Genomic DNA, 25,337 nt, shown 5'->3' on the forward strand with positions numbered 1-25,337 from the left:
CGTATTCAAATCATCTATCTATTTAAAGATATTCAGGAAAGTTGAAAATCCAAAAAGTTGGCTTCAAATTCAAACGAGTAAACAGAATACATGGATTGTGAAAAGCCCTTAAGAGACTTGCTGGATATAGGTATCTTAAGAGATTTTCACCCATTCCACCTTGGCTAGAGACGCATCCTTCGGGTGGGACGGTGACCACGAGTATGAAATCTGATAATATTTGAAATAACTCTACAGCACAAAAGCAGTTGAATAGACAACTTGACATTTTAATGATTCGCTAACAAAACGACCATAAATTTTATTTACAAACAGTGAAAAAAGGGGTTTCTCAATACAGAAATATTATGATTATCACAAATACACATCATACGAGTACAAAATGACCAACAATGATGAAGTAAGATGTAGAGCTCTCATGAATGTAACGGCTCTTGTACAACCTCGACCTCCAAACTGTCCGAAGATGTCATCTTCGATCAAAATTACCATACTAAGCTCATAAAGTCTGGCTTTGAACTTTTATGACATATAAACAAATAATCATTTAACAATATTTAGGCGGTGCCTTTCTTATGCTTATTCAAGTAACTGTTAAAAGGAAATGAATAGTGCAATTAAGCCTTAGGTGCAAGAAGACTTAATAATGAATGCAAAACATTGAAATCGGGAATTTAGACTATATTATATTTGTTATTAGAACTTAGATACCTATATTAACATGTTGAGATAGAATTTGTGCGTGACCGTATTGTTCTGTCTAAAGCCCAATTAGCTGAGAGAAACAGGAGCTATGTCGTGAATAAGGTCAATTTACAATAAATAATAATCCATGAGAACTAAACAAACTCTAGTCTGTGAAATACGAGTACGATCACCACCATCCCGTTAAGAAGTATGAAAAATATATAGACGCTTTCTTCAGACCTATATATATTCCAGAGATTGATACACTAGACAGCCAAGTGTTCAAATGAGTCTCATCCTATCGCTGCTCGAAATCAAAGCACAATGTTACCACATAATATGTTACCCACGTGTGCTCTATTACCACAACGATAGCTTTAAAAGCCACAACGAAAGCTTTATCATTCGTAAGGCAAGAGAGACCGCTCTAAGCTAACTAAGTATATGTCTGGCCAAGTTCCACGCAACTGGCCGAATGTGTGGCCAAAAACAATGGAAGTTAACAGCCAATGGAAAAAAATAATCCATACAAGGCTGAGATCTAACCAAGATTAGTCTTCAGACATGTAGGACTGGCCACAGAAAGACAGCTTTGTGTACAACTGAAAAACTATTATCAGCAGTATTAGTTCACTTTGCATATTTCCTATTAGCGAATACTTCTGGGAAAATTGAACATAGCAGAGTATATGGCTAAGAAACAGCAATCCACATTGTCAATATTAACGGAAAGGGACATTAATTTATTCCGTTATCCAACCCGTGGCCCAATTCTGCATTTCAACAATAGATACAAAACGTAAAGCGTTGACAAACTTGTAAATTACGACCGGATTTCTGTCGCTGCGCCTATCTGGAATCTGGACACAGCTCCAAGCCCTATTTATTCAGGTTACTACGATGTTTATGTTCACTATACATTACCAATTAATATTCTACTAGTGTCTGTAATTTGCACAGAAATAATTTGTATTTGAACAAAAATTGCAGAACAATAGTATTTTGTTCGCCAGAAACGTGATCCTAATAATGTACTTCGCAATAACTATAACATTTGGTTTTTTTCAAACGTCTAGTCTTATTGGTATGTATGTATACTCTACGTTACTAATTAATATTTTACTATTGTCTATACTTACATAAAAATAATTTGTGTATTAACTGCCACAACAATAAGTATATAATGTGGCCTTACGGAGTGGCATTTTCCAGATGGAAAAAACTCCCAAAATCAAGATTTAAAAAAAAAAAAAAAAACAATCGTTATTCATTCGCCAGAAACGTGATTCTACTGATGTACTTCCTAATATTGGCAATAGCATTTGTATTTTTTTTCATACGTCTCGTCTGATTGAATTATTTTTATAGCGTCTTCAACCTCAGTTATATATTGTCTTGACCACAGAGTTTGTGTAACTTTAGTTTTTGTATCTTTGGTCTTGATTTTTTAAACACAGTTTAAAATTCATATTGGCATGCTCCAAGAATTTCCCAAGCGGTGATTAGTACTCTCTGCAGTTAACTCTCTTTTAACTTCAATGTCATATAGGAATGAAAATGAAGTCATAATTGAACACCAGTTGATGTAACAAACGCCATAACAAGGGTTCCAGTTTCCATATTCAGATGGCGGTCGTACTCGAGATTTCTACATGTTAACGACCTTGTCGCTTTTAGAGAAATTTAGTTCCTATATTATTAGGTATATATGAACATGCTAAATGCTAATGTATCAGTCACGGATCTATAAATATATCAGTTAAATTGATACTTTAATATTTACATATAGATTCATGTAAGATCTCAGATGCGGTCTTCGTCTGTGGTGGCGTTTGCTGGCGCGCGTGTTGTCTTTTTGGAGTGTTTTTTTTTTTGTTAGAAGTGGCCGATTTTTGTGTTCTGCTGGTGTGTATTGCTGGTGGAACTGACTGGGAAGCGCTCGAAAGGGGCGCCGCGTGTATGTGTCGGCGGGCGCCGGCACAGACGGAGACCATACTTATACATATAGTTTCCCTAACTTGTAAATAACTACAAACTTGACATTAGGTAATCAGTGTAAAGCCAGACGAGAGAGAGAGAGATCTCAGATGCAGCTATAGTAGAGCCTAAATATAACAAAGTAATACATTATCATATTTACAACTACATGTATTTCAGACTACAGTAGAGTTATCTGGACCTCAGTCATACGGATTTGCAACTATCCGGACGCCGGACCTTCTCATGTGGAAAGCATTTCAGGCCCTGGAAATAGCTCCCAAATGCTTCGAAAAACAAAAAGAGTGCGATACTGTGAATTTACTTGTTGAGATTCGTATTTGTTGTTTTGAATAAAGACCTAACATTTTTGTGCATACATATCGCTTTTCTTCATACATTCAACTATCCCGATTTTCGATTATCCGAATGCCTTACGACAACAATTAATCCGGGTAATCGATTCTCTACTGTATTTCAAATTACTATAAACTAATACCTTTTACCTTAAAAGACCCTAAATATTCTTATTCATCCTTGCACAAGTGTAAATTAAAAATTTATAACACCCCCGACAAGTGAAGGTTATAGTAACTAGAAAATAGCTGATAATTTTTAAACGGCTGAATCGATTTTCTTGGATTATTCCATTTGATAGAGTACCTTACTAATAACAAGTGTAAATTAAAAATTTATAACACCCCCGAAAAGTGAAGGTTACAGTAGTAAAGAGATGATAACTTTCAAACAAAAAAATCGGTTCATTAGTTTAGGAGCTACGATGCCACAGGTAGATACACAGATACACACGTCAAACTTATAACACCCCTCTTTTTGGGTCGGGGGTTAAAAAGTAGGTATCAAAATTTATGTGGTCTATTTTTAGATTTAATTACTTCATACACAGCAGGAAGAAAGCGATAGGGCAACTTTTGGGAGAGTTGAAACTATTTGCGACCCTAGTGATGACCGCATTACAAATTCTCGACTATAGACTGTAGGTGTAGGTTGTATAATATTACGACACCTCAACCTTAAATCAAATCAAATAGAAATAGCAAACAGAGACGGTTGAACTCTGACACCCGGTCAGATTTGTACAAGCTGACGCCACAGTTCATGACGCTATCAAACATCAAGTATCAGTCTGCTACTCATAATTACAACATCACAGCTCCTGCCGACGCCGTATCAAAATTAGATAATTGCATAAACATAGATGATCGATAGCATTGAGCCATTTGGGTCAATAAATTAAAGCAAGCCTTCATTTTGCACAAGTGTAAATTAAAAATTTATAACACCCCCGACGATCCAAAGTATCTGAGTTTTCCAAAACATCATTTTCAATTAATAAATAATTATGTATTTAGGCAACGTCCATCTCGACAGCTTGACATTTGTCTATTGACATAATATTATGAACCTAACGGTTATCTAACCTTCTTTTCTACAAGAAAACTAGAAAAGAGCTGATAACTCTTAAACGGCTGAACCAATTTTTTTAGATTATAGCTAAGAACACTCTCGATCAAGCCACCTTTCAAACAAAAAAAACTAAATTAAAATCGGTTCATTCGTTTAGGCGCTACGATGCCACAGACAGATACACAGATACACAGATACACAGATACACACGTCAAACTTATAACACCCCTCTTTTTGGGTCGGGGGTTAAAAACAGTAGATACCTACTCCTGAGGCGATATTAGAAATCAGGAACATTTTTACTTTATTCAGAACCTCATACATAAAAATTATGTTGTGTTTGTAATCTTTGCATTCGCGAATCGATAATCCGATTGAGATAAAACTTGTACAGGTGTTGTTGGCACTTCCGTGAAGGTTTCTGCCATAATACCATCAACAAACAAAAGATAACATGCGAGTTGTTCAACAAAAGTGGCATTACAACTCAACCTCTAGCATTAGCTAAGAAGCCCGCACACCCGCACGTCCTCCGCGCTAATCCGCTGCGGTTGTCATGCGGGTGTGCGGGGCGTCCCACCCTGGATGCCATCTCAACCTGTCGCGTACTATAGGTATAAAGGTATACTATAGGTATAATATATAAAGAATGGTAAATTATTTTTATCAGTAAGGTAATAAATCCATACTAATATTATAAATGCGAAAGTGTGTCTGTCTGTCTGTCTGCTACGTTTTCACGGCCCAACCGCTGAACCTATTTTGATGAAATCTGGTACAGACATGGGCTACATCCCGGGGAAGGACATAGGCTTTTTATCCCGGAAAATCAAAGAGTTCCTGCGGGATTTAAAAAACCGAAATCCAGGCGGGCGAAGCCGCGGGCATCCTCTAGTATTATATACTCTATCAAATGGAAGAAAGCAATTTCTATTAATATCTATTCTATCGGATATTTCGTTTTAATGCTACTACGAGTATAATAGCAGTATTTATATTAGCCTATTGAAAAAGGTGAAAAGTAGACATAAACGATATAGCAGAGGGATGTGAAAGTGTATTAAAATGTTCCAAATACAACACGTCAATAAACAGTAAACGGTTTCGAAATCGTGATTTTCTTTGTATTCAATTTAGTAGGTATATTTAACTTGGATACCTTAATTGCTAAAAAAAACTGTTACATAATATATACCTAAGTGCTAATTCAATATATTATTATAATTCAATATCACATCGACTACACCAAACTTAATTGTTAGTTTTGAATAAACGCAAACTTTTGACTAGATTAGCAGTTATAACCTATAAGTATTATATAGCCTTTTGCTGATAATGCAGCTAATTAAGTTGTATGTACATAATCTCTAAACTTAACTAAATTGACTAGACTAGCTCCAAACATGGCCTTTTCTGTCATCAGATTTTAAACGTTTCTAATACGCACTGCTATAATGTGGAATGCCTTTCCGGCTTCCGTTTTCCTTGCTAGCTATAATAATATTGGTAGCTTTAAAAGAAGAGCAAATAGGCGCCTTCTGGACAGGCACGCTCCACCTTCGACTGCATCATCGCCTGTTTGGTGTGATTGTAGTGAAGCGCAAGCCTAAATAGTTAACAAGTGTAAATTAAAAATTTATAACACCCCCGACAAGTGAAGGTTACAGTAACTAGAAAAGACCGAAAAGACCTGATAACTTTCAAACGGCTGAACCGATTTTCTTGGACTATTCCGCGCCTACGATCTAAAGTATCTAAGTTTTTCAAAACATCATTTTCAAATATATAATTATGTATTTAGGCAACGTCCATCTTGACAGCTTGACATTTGTCAATTGACATAATATTATGAACCTAACGGTTATCTAACCTTCTTTTCTACAAGAAAACTAGAAAAGAGCTGATAACTCTTAAACGGCTGAACCAATTTTTTTGGATTATAGCTAAGAACACTCTCGATCAAGCCACCTTTCAAACAAAAAAAAGTAAATTAAAATCGGTTCTTTCGTTTAGGCGCTACGATGCCACAGACAGATACACAGATACACAGATACACAGATACACAGATACACAGATACACAGATACACAGACACACAGATACACAGATACACACGTCAAACTTATAACACCCCTCTTTTTGGGTCGGGGGTTAAAAAAAAGAAGTAACATTCTGGTGTCAGTTTAAAAGCAGTTAGGTATATCACCTGAAGCATTATTATTAGCGCATACTTAATCCCGGCACGAGCTTAAGCGCCCATAGAATACATATTAGGCGGAGACAGGAAGCGGAGACGTTGGCATTCCACATCCATACGAGTAAGCCGGTATAGCGCGGCCATTTTTAGAATTACATTCATTTAAATATAACACCGAGTGACTGGATACGTTTCTAACTTAGATCGATTATGTGATAGCCAAATATGTGATAAATGCGAATGATATAAAGGTTTTTTGCCGCATAATCCTCGTCTTTAAATTGCCTTTATTGAAAAAAACATGTTCATATTACTTTATGAGAAAAAATCAGCTTATATTCTACTGCTACCTATTCCTATTTCTCTAGAGGTAGGGGTGGTTTCGACACTAATGTCTCTCTATTCACTTTTTCAAATACAGGATGCAGTTCGTTTAAACTATACTATCCTAATTAAATTAAAGTAAATGTTGCCCCAAAATAGGATCTATTTTGTACTGAAAAACTCTCTGAGATTTGGATGTAACATGAAAGTAAAGAAAGACATCAATCAAAGATCCGTGTTTCCGGAATCGGTCTTACTTATATTCCAAATGTCGTTTAAAGTTTCCAGTTTTCTTTGAAAAGGAAAGATCAAATGAACTAAAAGGAAAAACACAGTAATTCTCATTTATTTAATTACTAGCTGATGTCTGTGATTTCGTCCGCGTGGATTTAGGTTTTGACTTTTCGGTATAACAAGTGTAAATTAAACACCCCCGACAAGTGAAGGTTACAGTAACTAGAAAAGAGCTAATAACTTTCAAACGGCTGAACCGATTTTCTTGGATTATAGCTAAGAACACTCTCGATCAAGCCACCTTTCAAACAAAAAAAACTAAATTAAAATCGGTTCATTAGTTTAGGCGCTACGGTGCCACAGACAGATACACAGATACACAGACACACAGATACACACGTCAAACTTATAACACCCCTCTTTTTGGGTCGGGGGTTAAAAAGTAGCCTATGTTACTCTCCGTCCTTTCAACTATCTCTATGCCAAAAATCGAGTCGATTGGTTGCTAAGATAGGGCGTGAACGGATGCCTTCGTAGGATTTCTGTGAGGAAGGCTAAACAAACAAACACACTTTCGCATTTATAATATGTAATAGTATGATACGATACGAGTCACACTTTTAGGTACCTACTGCTTTACCAATAGGATAACACTGGTAACTAGTGACGATCGAAGCCTCCCAATAGACCAGACCAGACCGAGAGATCGTACCTGGAACCACCCATTTATAAAACCACACGCTTACCAATGCGCAAGGAAGGTCCTGTAGATTAAATTCTAAGGAAACATCATTTCACATAAAGCCATAAACTTAACATAAAGGGTACGTTTAGTCGTAATAAAATATGCGCTTCGATTATGGGCATCGTATTTCCTTGTTCTTATGAAAATGCATTTTAGATTATTATTTATTTATTCGCTGCACAGCGCTAACTACCGGTCTTCCTTATATTAAATCTTGCATTAGTGATCGCATCTAAATCTTGATAAAAGGGCGTGACCATAAATCTATGTCTTATGATCTAAATCTACTCTTGTTTATGGGTAAACATTGATTAACTGTTTTATCTTATACACATTATATTATATACTTTGTATGTATTATAAGTTATGACTCAGTACTTTATAGATAATAAGTAGATATCATTACAATTCATATTATATTATGTACAGAAATGATTGATTATAATTTTTCAGACTAAAAATTTCAGTCAATTTATTTTTTCCTCATAGGTAGGTAGGTAAATACAGATATCACGAAAAATACAAGTACCATATTATATCCAACTCAAAACTTTCAGGAAGTTAGTTATAAGGTATTACAGCTGAAATAGAACACGACCAGATATCGAAAGTTCGTGTATAAATATTAAGAAGATTGGCATAGCCACTTGAGGTTTAAATAAACAGAAGTGTTACGGTATTGCATTCATAATCATAAGCCACTAATATAAGCATTGCACTTAAAATACTCAATAACTACGAGATACCTACCGGAAAATGATTCAACCACTCGTCTCGTAATTTTAAACAACACAATCGATTAAGATATCGATTGATCTGTGTTCTGTGGTTAAGACGTTATGACATCACTATTTCAAGAAATCTCAGGTAGTGTTACGTCCTATTTTTAACCCCCGACCCAAAAAGAGGGGTGTTATAAGTTTGACGCGTGTATCTGTGTATCTGTGTGTCTGTGTATCTGTGTATCTGTGTATCTGTGTATCTGTGTATCTGTCTGTGGCATCGTAGCGCCTAAACGAATGAACCGATTTTAATTTAGTTTTTTTTGTTTGAAAGGTGGCTTGATCGAGAGTGTTCTTAGCTATAATCTAAAAAAATTGGTTCAGCCGTTTAAGAGTTATCAGCTCTTTTCTAGTTTTCTTGTAGAAAAGAAGGTTAGATAACCGTTAGGTTCATAATATTATGTCAATAGACAAATGTCAAGCTGTCAAGATGGACGTTGTCTAAATACATAATTATTTATTTGAAAATGATGTTTTGGAAAACTCAGATACTTTGGATCGTCGGGGGTGTTATAAATTTTTAATTTACACTTGTAACTTCTCTTTATGTTAAATAAACCAAACTCATATGTAATGAATCATTAAACAATGTCCGTCGTATACTACTTAAATACTTCGACTTGACAGTTAATCGGACCTACCGATAGAGTTAGTGCCAGAACTTCGTTATTTTATAAAGCTGCGTATTGTCCCCAACACAGGGAGGAACTATCAGCGACTTTGAAGTTTGGATGATGGTAGCTTTGTGAGATAAGGTTAAAAATAAATAAGTTTAATTTTTTTATCTTTTCTTCAGAATAGTATATTAGAAATCACTCCATGTATTGCCAAGCCAGTGACGTAGCAACTCCCATGCCAGACGCCCTTAAAGTCTAAAAGTTTAACGTGTAGTCGGTCGCCACAATAGAAAGTGTTTGGCTATGCATAACGTGATTTCTAATACTATTCTAAAGAAAATATTAAAAATTGGACTTTATATTTTGCTGTGCGTAATTTTTTTTACACTTGCGTTACCTGTTATCTTCCAAAGCCACCATATGATCCAAAATTCATTAGTCGCTAATCGTTCCCCCGTGTTGGGGACAATACGCAGAGAAACATACAGCTTTTATAAAATAACGAAAGTCTGACACTCGCTGGCTCTTGGTCCATCTAACAAACGTCTTGCAAACTAAGCTTAGTGTTCCTTTTGAAACTTATCAGTTGGAAACTTGGAAATTCGAAACGCCTCAAATCATGATTTACTATAGAAGCGACCTATTTCCAGGAGTTTCAATTGTTAAATGTCAGCCATAAGCGGGTGTAATCAGCGTCGTTTTGCAGTCTGCCAATTGTTTGATTAAAGTATTCGATCCGCGTTGCTCTTTCGAGTCGTTGCGTGGGCGTGTATATTCATGCCACTTGCGATTCCTAACATTTCTGAACTTTCCTCATATTCCAGCGATTACTTAAATTGTTAGTTACTCTTGCAAGATACAATATATTTCATCATCATTGTCATCGTAAGTTAATTTGCAAGCAATGTTAAACATAGAAATCTTTTCCTTTACGCCCACGTTCCCTAATCTCGGCATTTCGCATCTAGTCGATGCCTATTAAATTGCCAATCTACGATATTTCTAGGTGTCTTGACTTCGCTTTTTAATGGGGGCAATACCATTGATTTTAGGTAATTTTGACAGTATTTCCTAAATGTATAAAGTAGGTACACACTATAAGTGCATATTTTTTTGCCTTTTATTCTTTGATACAGGACAATTTTCGCAAGCAAGACGAACACGGGTCAAGGTATGCATGCTGTAATTACGTGTAGCTAGAGCTACTAGATCTACATGTGATGTGACTATACGAGTAAGAATAAAAAAATAACATTGTATTCACCTTTTGATATGCCGCTTTAAGTAAGGCAAGGATTTTAACATTAGTACAATTCTATTTCATTCTACTGTAGACCTTCTTGTCTACAATTCCATGAAACTGATGCAAATCGGTATAGGACGGAGGACGGTATATAACAATTCAGCCGAACGCGGTCTACGTTAGGAAGAAATTGAAATATTTATGAAGTTGCAAACAAGACAAGTGTTATTTTCGAAATTTTATTTGGTGTCAAACTAAACGTAGCGAGGAATGGCTTTCATCTCAATCAGTCCACCTGTCCACCGACAGTGTACCTATCTGTTTGGTTAAATTGTTTGCTTGTTCTTTAGAACTACTCAACAATTTTAACAAGGCATATAAACACTACAATAAGAAGGATATCAGTGAATGGGCCAATTTTATCTCCGGGAAACGCAGACGGTATTGAGGGCAAAAGCTAGTTTAATACATTAGGCAAAAGCAAGTTTAACAAAGTAGCTGTTACTCGCGACTTTATCCGTGTGGGAAATGTCTTTCCCCGTGAATTTTCTAAAAAATCTCTTACATATAAACCTTGTCCTAACAGTCGTTCTCAAGTTATAGCGTGACTAAGGGAAATATGGATTGATTTTTATATTTAATAAGGTTAATAAGATGTAAATTGACACTTGGGTTTATAATTTGAATCTAAGAAATGGTTCGATGATAACGTCAAAAACGAAAACTGCACTTTGGACACGAAATGATAAAAGTCTTTGCTCTAAGTTAAGAGAAAGCTCAAGTCGAGATTTCATAGAATCACGAGACTGTTGGAAAACAATTTACTAAATCAACGTCACACATAATTTCTAATGAGAGAGATACCACTACATCATTTGCAACAGAACGGCTAGTTAATGTCAATGCAATGTAATCATGCTGTCATATGTATGTAGCCCACGACCGTATATGGGTGATCCCGTTGGAATCTTGTCGGTGTATCTAACTATCGATAACTGGTCGTAATGATAGAGATCTGTATTCGGAGCCTCATTGAGCAACAGAAACCATTCAGGTTTATTCCTCTATGTTTGCATAGCTGATTGTATATTGCGATACGAGTCTCAAGCATTTTTAATTACTGGCATTTCCAGTGCTGATGATTTTTTAATTCAATGACGAGTAAGCCTTCGACTGCAATCTCACGTAGTAGGTACGTGACGAAGTAAGGGTAACTTAGCAGGCGTATGGTAGTTTAACTAAACCCATACCTCTAATCAGTCCGTACGCGGCATTGCGGAACGTGAAATCGCTAATTCGATATTGATTATCAACAAAAACTTGAAATTAGTTTGTTAACATGGGTAACATTGAATAGATCTAAATTATTGCTGTCAGAGATCAGATTAAGTACATCTGCATATTAGTCATGAGTCATGATTAAACCATGAAACTAGGAATCAGCTTAGCTTATTTTGTTCTGCGACTTAGACCTATTAATGTATAAAATATAAAAAAGCTGTAATGGAAATGCTCAGTTTGATGTTAAAAGTTTTTGTGACTCTGTTCACAAAATTATTTTATTATTTTACTAGCTACCCGCCCGTGCTTGTAAATAAAATATAACCTATGTCACTCAAGAAAAATATAGCTGTATGGTGAAAGAATTTTCAACATCGGTTCTGTACTTCCAGAGATTACGTCCTATAAACAAATTTTCAAACTTTACCTATTTATAATGTAGATAACATAAAAATTCAACAAGTAATACGATCTTTATTAATACTTCAACGCGCGGGAGACGTTTTGTAAATGCTAGTTCAATTTGTTTTCGACTTGGAAGCAAACGGTGATTGCTAAGTGATTTTGGAAACACAAAGGCATTCGTAATGAACACAACAAATACTCATACATCTTGTTTTGTTTACTAGCAGAGATTTGCTGTGTAGGAGATAAACAATTATTCTCGACATTAATTGTAACCTTGGAATATTGTAAATGACGCCCTCCCTTCTAATTACTATTGGCGTCTGTCGATCTGAACATCTTTCAACAAATACGGATTCTCATAATAACCAAATGGAAGTGCATAAACTACTTCTATGGTTTTATTTAACTAACCGATTCGAGGATTCGTTTCAATCGAACAGAATTTAAGACCGTGGCAACTTAATATTTAATATCATAAAGTAGTTCAGTAAAGACGCACAGTATCATCATCATCATCATCGCGTGTCTTTTTCGAAACGAAGTTTGGCGGTCACCATTCTAAAAGCTTGCCGCCTCTTTTAGTTTCGGGGAACTAAGCCCAGTCCACCCCTTTATATCGTCCAAACATTTGCATCTTTGGCGACCTTCAGCTCTTTTGCCTGCAATTCTCCTTTCCAATACTAATCTTGGGAATGAGAATTGTTCTCCTCTCTGTAAATGTCAAAAGAAAGCGAGCTTATAGTATGCTAGATAAAAATCCCTAAGACGTCTAAGGGAGTGTTAGGGAGTCTTGATCCTTAGTGATAAGTACCTGGTCGCGACCAGTCTTTCGAGTTCTTTCAACGGGAACTCAGGAACTGAGTACTTCAATGCTCAAGAATGATACCTATCTTTGAAAACTTTGAAATTAAAACATTCTATAAATATGTACTCACGAACTTTCAATTTTCAGAAACTACTTAGTAATTACAGATAGTACGTATACAAGAAGTGCTCGTAATTTAAGACTCTTTACGATGTAATGATGATGGTAGACAATAAAATAGTTTAGTTTATCAAAAAGCATAACACATTAAATTTCACAACGCGATCCGGTGTAGGAGACAAATTATACGCAAGATTAACATAGTAAAGATGTTACGACACCACCATTGTTTGCGGATGCCGCTGAACCAGTCAATTAGAGGCTTTAGAGCCGCTTTCACACAGTAAATGGCACCCCAACGATGTGGAGGTCTTATTACTACAATGCAAATTAATTGTATCAATTGAACCGATGCTCAGAAAATAAATCAACGTCCTCTGAGTAACGGGAACAATATGCAAGTAGTAAAATTAATTTCACTTGAGAAAGTATTTCAAGAGACCGGCATTTATTATAATGCTTCTTTATATTTAGATTTAAAAAATGCAGGTTAAAACCAATGGTATTACAATTCATATGTTAAGTTCATTTTACGTGGAGTATAAAATGCGTTCTCGCTGAAGAGTAAGACAAAAAATGCACCAGAGTTTGACCAGAGTAGAAAAGATAACGCTCTACAAATGTGACCCAAATGCGGTAGTTGTAAATCTTCACTATACACGCATATGTATTTACCGTATTTAATTCTTTTTCACATAATATTATAATATCGCCGGTTGGACCATAATGGTTGATCGAAGTACTAAAAGGTCAAGGGTCAGTCATAAAATTTCAAAACCTTTTCAAGATTTCAATTCCTATAGAGACAAAAATGCTTCCCTGTCCATTTTACAGTCGTCATCTTACGAGTATAATACGGGGGATTGGACCCTTAGTTTGTAATGTGAACTTAGAAGATAGGAAGAGTTGTTTACAGTATAACCTAGGTGGTTCTACTGTAAATAACTCTCGATAGCTAAGGCATAGGTACTCTCAATAAGAATTAATTCCCTTGGTGAGTCAAGCAGGTCACAAAAGCCCACGCTAAGTTTCTCATCGCCAGGAGCAAGCTTCATCGGCAATTCATTTGTATTCGAGTCTCTAACACCAGTTATGTAAGAACGCCTTGTGACAAAGCTACGACATTGCCAATTTAGTAATGCACGCAGTGCTAATACATTTACATGAATTACATTTGCTCAACACAAGTTATATTACCTTATTTACGCTCGTGATCAACATTTTGATTGCGTGAACAATATTTATTCAATATTCACATTTTTAATTCGACGTACCTACCTATTTTCAACAGCTAAGCTAAATTGCGAAGCGAATCTATCAAACTCAATGCTGTTTTACAAATACTCTTTCATAATAATAGGACAGCAATTTACCAATTTTAGGCAAAAGACACCTAGAGGTCCATTACGTGGGTGCTGCGCGGCTAATACATTTTTTAACAGTTAAAAAAATTAAGATCAACAAAGTGATAAAAAATCTCTGAAGTTGTTTAAAATATTAAATAATTTTTATTATATTATCTTAGACAAATAGCACAAAAGGTTACTTTTGATAAAATCTCCAAAAGATAGCCGGAACAAACAGAGGTGCAGTATATCAGTTAGCGTTAGGATAAGATAACGTGAACTATTTCAAAACTAGCTCCATGTAAAGATTTAAAGGCTTTTATCTCCTTGGTCTTAACAGAGTAACAATAAAATACAATTATCTTTACAAATTTTGTATCGGCAGCGTGACTGCCTCTCCCTATATAATGATATTCAAGTTCGTGCAGCTCGCGTAGATAAGGAGGGGTAATCAAATGTTGCCAAATATGTAGAGAATAGTATCAAAGAAGTGGCCTGCTCGGGGGCTTGCCAAACTAAAGCTAACTTACCTCGTAAAGTGGCTGCGGCTGGGAAGACAATTCGCTCCAGGGTCTCAATAGGGCACGCTCTGAATCTGCTCCATTTAAAGCGAAGTTAACTCCATACTTTCTCCAAAGTGAAAGATCGTACAGCCTCCGCCATGGCACACCATCAAACTTCTTTTTTCTGATACTTCCCCGGAGCGACGGCGAACGAACGAACGGCTCATTTGAAATACCATTTTTGCTTGCACTACGCCAGGGAGGTTTCGTACCGTTGCTTCCAGGTTTGCCATTTACCGTTCCTGATGAATTTTTACGACAAACTATATTTTTATTTGGAGTCAAGGCTCTCTTCTTGTCATCTTCATGACTACTCAATCCATCAGATTTTACTTCTTCAATAGTCACAACGCCTGACTTTCTATCTCTGAAGCTCCCTCTCGAGGATGTTCTCACAAAATTATTCTTCCATTTTTCACCATCAATCTCATCATTTACAGGTGAAGTGGCACTATCATCAGCATAGCGCATTCGAGCTGTTTTCATTAGAGAAGCTTTTGTGTTTTGGGCGAAAAGCCGTTCACAGGGATCAGTCAATTTAGGTTCTACGCGAGGCTTAAAAGCAGTCTCTGAGTCAGTATCGCTATGCCCTTCGTAGGAGCTAGTACTGTTACTAAAACTCTTGGTCATAGATCCATTCTTATTGGTAATATTACTGTCATTTTTGGTGGCTTCCTTAATTTCTATATAGCAATCGCTCCGAAAGGACTTTTTAGATTGCAGACTTGTATTAGAATCAGACTTTGCAAGTGGATTTTTTGAATCGACGCATCCATGGGCGTGGGATTTGCCAGTACAATGCTTGTGAATCTTCGCAAGTGCTGCCAGGGTTTTGTTCCCGTTGGGCGAAAGCTCGTCGCCACATCGGAGCGATTGTTCAAATGTTCCTTGTATATGAAACATTATTTCCCCCTTTTCTTCTTACACCTTTGTCACATTGCAGTTCACAACACAGTTTGACATTTTTGTATTAAAAACATGCTCACTTTCCTAAAATCACATTATTATAATAGTTTTGGGCTCCTTAACGTAAAGTGAAAGCGCAATTTCAACTTTGTGAAAAATAAAAGTTATCCAGTCCAGTTAACGTACAAATTATGTAAAGATGGTGCTAGTTATACCGAGAGAAATTGCAGACGCATTTGAACCGATATTAAAATTGTTATCGGTTTTTAATATTTTCAATATAAAATATTCGTGGTGCAATTTGTGTCGAAGTCGGATTACAGTCACTAAACGCTAAACGTCTACCTCCGCAATCGTGCCGTCTTGCAGCTAGAGCTATATATTGTCAACATTCAATAGATACTTCTAAATATTGCACAACAACAGTTAGCGGTACCAAACGTAAATTCTTTATAACCATTTTACGCCTATGGAAAATATTGTGTTAAAGAAGTGGCACATTGGATTTCAAAATAGATATTTCTCTAGATGTAATAAATTTTATACATATAAATTTTTACGTATACAACAATCTGCTCTGCTAAAGAATCAATGTTTTTATTTTTCAAGTAGTCGTAATGATCTTAACATACTATTCCAAAGTGCACTCCCACTTGGCCGAGTTAGTCTGTTAATTCACTTATCACTATGTCAATATTTGGACTAACTTTATCAGCACTTACACACACCTGATCGTGGGAATGAGTTCCACTTTCTATTTACATGTATTGCACTTACTAAATACCATCTAAACAACTTTTCAACCGTAATAAAAATAATTGATTTATTATTTTTCTATGTTTAAATAAAAATTCTTAAGAACTAGGTGTACAAATATTAAAACACTGACTAATTATTATTTTATTATTATAGTTTCCGAAAACAAATATAAACTTAATATTTTGAGCATAAATTAATATATTAAATTTATGTGTCTACAACTAAAGACTTTTAGTAGGTGTGAACTGTGAAGCTAAACAAAGTTAGCATCGTTATCATCGTACAACCTATAACTGCGTCCAAGGATCTTTCTTCCTAAATTAAACTTTATTCAGTTGTAATAGAGTCAAAATATGATTGAAAAATATGCTCGAATTTCCTAAGGTAGTGTACGTGAGTAAATACAGCAATATATACGAACCACGTTGGTCAACGGCGCATGCAAATTGATCTAGCGACACAGATCCCACTTATTCGATAATATTTAAATTGGCATTGCGCAATTTGTCTCCCTAGTGCGCGAAATGTATACGAAATTTATGAAATTACTGATGAAAAAAAAAGATTCCGACGAATTGAGAACCTTCTCCTTTTTTGGTCGGTTAAAAATTGAATTAACGCTTGGGGGGAGATTAGTTATTCTTTCTATTTAAGGATTAAGGAGTTTATTCTCATAACATGTATAGCAATATCGTGTACGTTGGATCTGTAATACCATTGGAGATATTCTCGGCTTCAGAATAGTCAGATCTACGAGAATGTTCAACCTCTCATACAAAATTCGGATGGGGATCGAATGCAGTAGAGCCCTAGTAGTGCTGCAAGTTCATCACCTATATTTTATACCAGTTTAACTATTCGCGACTTGTTTCGACTTCACGTGAATTATCTTCAGACATTATTCTGTTCACCGTTTCAAAATATAGAAGAATCGCAATTTAAAGTATTATTGCCCGTACATTTAGTGCAGTTTTTATCAAATAACTGAGATTTGTCTAAGTTTGATTTATTATAGAGCTACTAATTTAAGTACCTACCTACACTTTTACATAGTTTGATCGTACTTAAATATCTACCATGTTTTAGTTTTACACGTGTCGCTGTTATGTGGAGTTCTAATGATAAAGCGTTCTGGAACTCCAGCTCGATTATTTAAATCCTTATTACTTAGTTCAAATGTATTTTTACTGATATCATCCACTATCTTACACTCTTTCTCTGTTATTCATTCATGTCTGATTTGATCTTTCATTAACTACATTTAAGATGAAGGTCTCTTGTGAAATTTTCCTAATTCTTACTATTTAAAATGCTAACATGTAACAACTTTTCAACCTGTTTGTTAAACGCCAATCAATTGGGTGATCGGAACTGGTTCGAACATTTTGTAAATTATTTTGTAAGTAAAGATTTGATAAAATTCAAATTAGATAGGAAATCTTGAACATTAGAATTAACGAAATTATAGTTCTAGTTCGTGCCAGTTCGATCACAGTCCCACGCTAACCCAGTGTGCCGTGTGGTGTGCGGGGCATCCCTCCGCCTCATACCCCGATTGCCATGTCGACCTGTCGCGTAGTATAAGTAAGAAAATGGAGTCACTGCTAGCGATGCACAGAGCAGGTTGATTAAATTGAAAATGAGGAGATCCGTAGTAGATCTAGAGTAACCGGCACATCCTTATGAGTCACTAGACTAGATGATTCCTGATGATACTTCGTCCGCGTGGATTTAGGTTTTTTTAAAAACCCATTGCAACTCTGCTTTCCGGGATAAAAAGTTGCCTTTGCCAATTTCTGAGACGCAAGCTACCACTGTAGCAAAATTCATGTAAATCGGTTAAACGGATGGGTCTTTGAGAATCCCGTGGGAACTCTTCGATTTTTCCGGATAGCCTATGTCCGTCCCCGCGATGTAAGCTAACTCTGTACCTTTCATCAAAATCGGTTGAACTGTTGGGCCGTGAAAAGCTAGCAGACAGACGGACAGGCAGACATACTTTCTCATTTATATAATATTAAGTATGGATATGGATATTGCTGAAAAAGCAAAGGGCGGGCACATAGCTCAAAGAACCAATAGACTTTGGGGTCCTAAAGTGTTTGAATGTCGACCCCGCACCGAAAAACTAAAAGTTGAGAAACCTCCCACTTACAAGAGAGTGAAAAGACCTACGTGAAGTGATCGTCTATCAGTATAGGAATAATTTCATGATATTTTACTAATAGAGTTCTATTACAAGTTATAAACGTAATGAAAAGCAAACAGATCATATCTTAATATCTCTGTTAATTAACTCGCGCCAATGCCCACGGTGGTCGTACAAACGGTTTCTCTTCTTAATTAAAATCTAAATGGCAATAGTTATATATTATCTTATACTATTAAAACATGGGCGCTAACAACGTTTGATTAAAAGCTTGTAGTGAGGTATTATGTTGATTTAAACTTTAAAGGTTTTGTACTGTATAGATGACTAGATAGGTGTGTAAACAGACCATACAATTTAGAACAAAATTATGACAAAGCTTCCAAGTAACTTATCGATAGATTACTGAATATAGGATTGTATTAATTTCGGCGATAAAATACTTAGGTACAAGAAATCCGAATGGGATGAATTCGGACTTCTTGTATCTCTCGGTTCTGGTTTTATACAAGACTAGCTGACGCCCGCGACTTCGTCCGCGTGGATTTAGATTTTTCGAAATCCCATGGGATCTGTTTGGTTTTTCGGGATAAAAGTAGCCTATGTGCTAATCCAGGATATTATCTATCTCCATTCCGAAGTTCAGCCAAATCCGTCCAGTGGTTTTTGCGTGAAGGAGTAACAAACATACACATACACACACACATACACATACACACAAACTTTCGCCTTTATAATATTAGTGTGAAGTGTGATGACGTGGTATTGCTAGTAGATCAGGAACAGAAACCTTACAACGCATACATTACCTTAATACTAACTTTTTAATTAATCTAAGGATATAGTAGGAAGGAATCAAGCAGAAATGCAATCAACCCTGCCTAATGTGGGTAGCCCTACAGAGTCGAAATAAATGATGTGTCAAGTGTTGAAGGGATTTATTAGGAACATTACTACTTTGTAGAGATACTCGGAACCAGACGGAATGGAAGGACGGACGCCACGTTTTGTTTTAACTCATATTTATTACGGGTTTACTTCCTTTTTGTTGCCTGTTTGGAATTGTTACACGCTGCTTCGGTGGGATTGCTTTATTTTATTCTTCATTTATTTTTCTTCGATATTGGTGGTCGAAGGAACGGATATCTCATTGATTTTAAAAGCAGGATTCCTCGAGACTGCAGTCTGTATTCATTTATTAATATCACATAACATTATCACTTCTAAAATGATAATCACTTCAGTATATTATACAGAAATGAGTGTTTAAGTAAAGAAGGATCATTAATTGAAAAATAATTTGAACATCATGTTGAAATTTTAATATCGGGAAACAAAATACAGTCATAAAAGTAACGTCTAACGGAACTTGCTCAATAAGGCATGCGGAACTTAGCTACCTCCGCATAGAATCAGTGGTTGTAGGATATTATTGAGACTGAAAATAATGAGGAGCTGACGAACAAAACTGTGTAATTGTACGAAATAAAAATATCACGAGGAGCAGAAAACAGTATGAACGCTATTAATTTTCTGTACTAATTGTACTGTTTTGATCACAATCACAAGCTTTGGTCTCAGTTTTAGCAGAGTTTAGGCTGTGTTATTTGAAAATAAGTTTAGGCTTTATTCACTGATGGAAATTAAAAACATTGGATCTTTTCCAATGAAAATTTTTGCATAGTTTTAGGCCGTTTTAGTTGGAAATTAGTTCATATAGGTACAAATCTTCAGTGGGCCAAAAACGTCCGAATTAAAGAATAAAAAGGCAGAAGAATTATAAGGTACTGACACGGCAATAAAACCACAGGTAAAACATAAATTTCCAGTACTTGGATTCTCATAGCAACACGAATATTCTGAGATTATTACAAACATTAGGTGTTTGGAAACGTGATGCACTCCAGGCACAAAATATCTAAAATAAGCTGTAGGTATGCACTCAAGTCTCAACTTATTATTCACATCAATGTATGTATTATTTACGAGTATTGCGCATCGAGATAAAGCATCGGTCATAATGCAACTGAAAGGACACGAGAATTTCTTTGAAGACATCTTTCACACACATATCAAACTTATTTGATTTTAATCAATCTTAGATATTTAAACATTTGTATGGGAAGGTACTGACCCCTATAATACGGGCTACACTAGTTTAGGGGCCAGGACTCTATGAAACTCATGTACCTACTTAAATATGATAAATAAATTTTCATTTCATTTCATTTTCTATCCATAGGCGAGTGATCTCTTTTAAAGTTCTGATAATGTGAAGTAACTCTGAGCATCGTTAATACCTACTGCTGCCGGAAGCTTTTTAATACTTCGGGATGGTGATGGCAGATTTATATGTTAAAGTCAATTAAGATTTCACGTTTATTGCCCAGTTAGGTAGAGCCGGTTATAGTTGTAATCATCAAGCAGTTATTGATATAGTAACATGTGCGTTGATTACTCAAATACAAATTCAGAGTGATTCCATAATATAACTTCAATTAAGGTAATGGAAGTCTCAGAGGTTCACAATAAATGTAAACCCTCGCGTAGCGTAGCTCTGAAGGTAATGGATCAAATAAACTAAGCTATGATAATAAGGCGATTCTATCATAATTCATCAGGCATCGTTTCTCGTATTTGATGGAAAGACCTTATTCACGAAAATTAGAATTTATATGATGTGGACTTAATAATCTCGTACCTGGGCCATATTTTGCGACACGATAGGTACCGCCTGCTGCAGATCATTATGATGGGTAAAATACCTGGAAAAAGAGGGATGGGAAGAAGGAAGAAGTCATGGCTACGTAACATAAGGGAGTGGACTGGTATAAAAACAGTTGGAGAACTATTCCGGCTAGCCATGGACAAGGAGAAGTTTAAGCAACTTACTGCTGACCTTCAGTAATGGAGAGGCACATAAAGAAGAAGAAGAAGGACTTGATAAGCTTCACTCCTAAAAAACCTGGTCAAGTGCAAGGGTGCCGCAACTATCGTACAAAAATAATACTTCTTTCTGACGGAACCACAAAATCACGATTCTCAGATTTTTCCCATTACTTGTGCTTAGTAACGATAATAATAAGACATTTCTGCTTGCCAAATTCCATGATTCTAGGTCAACGAGAAGTATGCTTTATGTTTTAGACCCTTATAGGATCACTTTGTTGGCTGTCTGTCTGTTTGTTTTCTCTGGAAGTACGGAACCCTACAAAGGACACCTAATTACAAACGAGTATTTGTTATCAGAATGTAAATATATGTGTTTTGTATTCAAAATATGCAAATTTTATACGCAATACCTATTAAGATTTGCATAAGACGAAATTTGAAGGACTATAAGGAGTGTACCTATACTAAAAAAAATTAGCGAAGTAAAATAATTTAACAATTCACAATTTTGAATTTTTGTTTTAATCAATTGACGCCAAAGCTATTAGAATGTATTGTTTGCTATTTATGGACATTATTAAAATTAGTTCCACAGTTGAGGTCAAACATCTATTAGGTGCCGACTTAACCAAACCAGTTTATTGTGCGATATTAGGAATCAATTGAAAACCTAAGCCTGAAGATGACTGATGGTATTGAGTACAGAATTTTTTCTTATTCTTGTTCAGGATGATAGCTTTGTCTAAATAAACTAATTTTTAGAGTTGTCTAAATGATAATTATTGATGACCTTAATAAAACAAGCGAATTTGCATAAAGGATATTTTGCAGTATTAAGGAAGAAACCTTTTGAAAATGTTTCCAACATACCGCGCAATTCCAAGAACACAATGGCCAACGGTGAAGACCAACATACAAATGGTGGCAATTAGTATTCCGACAAGTCACGGGATCGTGATGCCGGCGACAATGTCCTTACAACACCTCGCAGATACGAGAATAGGTTCCAATGATAGAGGCATTTACATTAAAACGGACGATTCGTGCTGTATTGATTCTTGATTCCTTTGAAGATATTAATAAAATGTTTGTTTTTATTTTTGTACATGCAACAGGGGCAAGTACAAAAATATTGTGGAAGTAAAAAGAGGAGAGGACGACCAAACAACTGGATGGATTGCGTAGAGGATGCTAATATTACTCAAAATTTAAAAAACCCCCGACACAAAAACCTCCATAAGAAAACTACAAAAGAGCTGATAATTTTCAAACGGCTGAACCGATTTTCTTCGACTATAGCTAAGAACACTCTCGATCAAGCCACTTTTCAAACAAAAAAAGTAAATTAAAATCGGTTAATTTGTTTAGGAGCTACGATGCCACAGATACATACGTCAAACTTATAACACCCCTCTTTTTGGGTCGGGGGTTAAAAAGGGGTGGATGATACGTTGACGGATGACAGAAGAATGTGGAAAAAGAAGACATCGAATGATGTAAAGAAGTTAAAGGATTATACATGTAAAATTATTTGTACGCGAGCAAATAATTAAATTTAGAAAGAAGAATTCCATACTAATTTATAAAAATATGTACTAAGTATTTATATAAATGCGAATCTATATAGGTATATAAAATATCTATATGAATGCGAAACTGCGTCTGCCTGTCTGTCACGGTCAATCCGTTCAACCGATTTAACGTAATTTGATACAGAAATAGGACAGGAGGTATCCATGCCGGAAATGGATATTAGCTACTTTTTATCCCGGAAAATCAAATAGAGATATCACAATATTATAAAAAACCTAAATCCGAGCGCACGAAGTCGCGGACATCATTTATGTTTAAATTATTTTGTTTGATATGTATTCCAATAATAATTTAAATAATGTTCTTGTATTACTAACAAAGAGCTTTAAATTTTTCAATGACCTTTACTCTTAAATAAGGCACCAAATATCAAAATACATATATATTTTTATTTTCGACATAGGTACCTACTTAATAGGTATATCTACGTTTGTTTTGTGAATAAATTTCAAACTATTTAATCCATTTATGACCTTATTATTATGGCTAATATTTCTCGTTTACCATTTCATAATGATGTTGGCATTTAAGTCACGTCACTCATACTTAGAAAAAAACTTAAATTAACACAAAACCAAAAACCAGTATGTTCATCCTCAAACCCAGCATGATATCTAAAGATTTCGTAAAGATAAGAGTCATCTTAGAATTCAAATATATGAAGTGTGGGTCAAGAAGTTACGTTAAATATAGTTCCTATTTACATAGCTGATTGTCCGTTTATAAAAGCCGAAGGCAATTAAAAACTGCTACCTTATTGTGAAACTTAGATGGAGTCAATGATATTATAGCAGTCTTTCAGATTGTGTGTCTCTGCCACTATAAGCTACAAGTGTAAATTAAAAATTTATAACACCCCCGACAAGTGAGGGTTACAGTAACTAGAAAAGAGCTGATAACTTTCAAACGGCTGAACCGATTCACTTCGATTATAGCTAAGAACACTCTCGGCCAAGCTACCTTTCAAACAAAAAAACTAAATTAAAATCGTTTTATTCGCTTAGGAGCTACGATGCCACAGACAGATACACAGATACACACGTCAAACTTATAACACCCCTCTCTTTGGGTGGGGAATTAAAAACACTGAGTTAAGATCATAAACAACGTGATAATTACAGACACATTCTGATGTTTTTCTCAAAAATAAATCTATAGTAAGTATGTGCGTCTTTTTCTTTTTAATATTGCTAAAAAAGGACGTAAAACGAATTTCAAATTAAAGACTAAACTGTGCTACTATACAAAAACACACTGAAGACTGGCACCTAAAAATCACGAGGTTTGACAATTTTCCACTAATAAGTAATAGGTAGTACGTTTCACCCCGACACCGGAGCATCCTCAGGAGATTTACACCCGTATTCACAAACGTCACTATGAGGTTTCATAGTGCGCTCGAACGCACAGTGTCCGTTCCACCAATCAGATGACTGTATCACGTCAATTTATAATGATCTGAATGGTGGAACTATGCGTTCGAGCTTACTGTGAGACCTCATAGTAAGGTTTGTGAATACGGCCGGTAGAGTGTAGACTCTTCAATGCACGTTGGTCCATACAGATTTGTCTGTTTTAGCGGATTATAGCGAATCAAGCTTGTGGTTCCTTGTATCTCGATTCTATACAACTGACAATGCCAACCCATTTAAAGCTTATCACCAGTCACAATCATATCTACATCCAGTTCCTGGGAAAGTACAAATACGTCATCGTTATAAGAGATAGACCGGAAATAGCCCTATAGATACATTAAATTTGCATTTATTATCTTCGTTCAAAAATCAAATTAACAAAAATTACAGAAAGTGAAAACGCAGACACCTTCGCAACACCCACTGTTGATAAGTTGCCGCATAACATGTGCGGTTCACGGCTATTCAGCTAATATGGAGAGTTATGTTACTCATCTGTCATTTGGAGATTTCGCTGAGAGCATTTTAGATTCGTCAGGCTGGTTTTAAATAATCGGTTAAGTCACTTAAGAGCAATATCACTTATGTTTTCTTCGCATTCTTAGTATCACTTATGTTTTTTCTCATTTATTTACTTTTTAACCCCCGACCCAAAAAAAGGGGTGATATAAGTTTGACGTGTGTATCTGTGTATCTGTCTGTGGCATCGTAGCTCCTAAACTAATGAACCGATTTTAATTTAGTTTTTTTGTTTGAAAGGTAGCTTGATCGTGAGTGTTTTTAGCTATAATCCAAGAAAATCGGTTCAACCGTTTGAAAGTTATCAGCTCTTTTCTAGTTACTGTAACCTTCACTTGTCGGGGGTGT

The 25,337-nt window shown here is 35.7% G+C and overlaps 1 protein-coding gene across 6 annotated transcripts in view; it reads right to left on the reverse strand.

Moving 5' to 3' along the window:
• Window positions 1–25,337, reverse strand: part of LOC123871009 (unconventional myosin-XVIIIa) — a 208,656-nt gene that overhangs the window by 135,400 nt on the left and 47,919 nt on the right. For 3 of the 6 annotated variants that reach the window (XM_045914529.1, XM_045914528.1, XM_045914530.1), the window contains exon 2: window positions 14,724–15,746. The exons of 2 other annotated variants lie outside the window; for them this stretch is intronic. In XM_045914529.1, the coding sequence (XP_045770485.1) occupies window positions 14,724–15,659 (936 nt within the window). In that variant the 5' untranslated portion in view covers window positions 15,660–15,746. Of the gene's footprint in view, window positions 1–14,723; window positions 15,747–21,028; window positions 21,044–25,337 lie in introns of those variants that run through there. One more of the 6 variants, XM_045914531.1, reaches the window with a different exon arrangement.

This window comes from Maniola jurtina, chromosome 13, assembly GCF_905333055.1.
Source record: "Maniola jurtina chromosome 13, ilManJurt1.1, whole genome shotgun sequence".
Taxonomy (NCBI): domain Eukaryota; kingdom Metazoa; phylum Arthropoda; class Insecta; order Lepidoptera; family Nymphalidae; genus Maniola; species Maniola jurtina.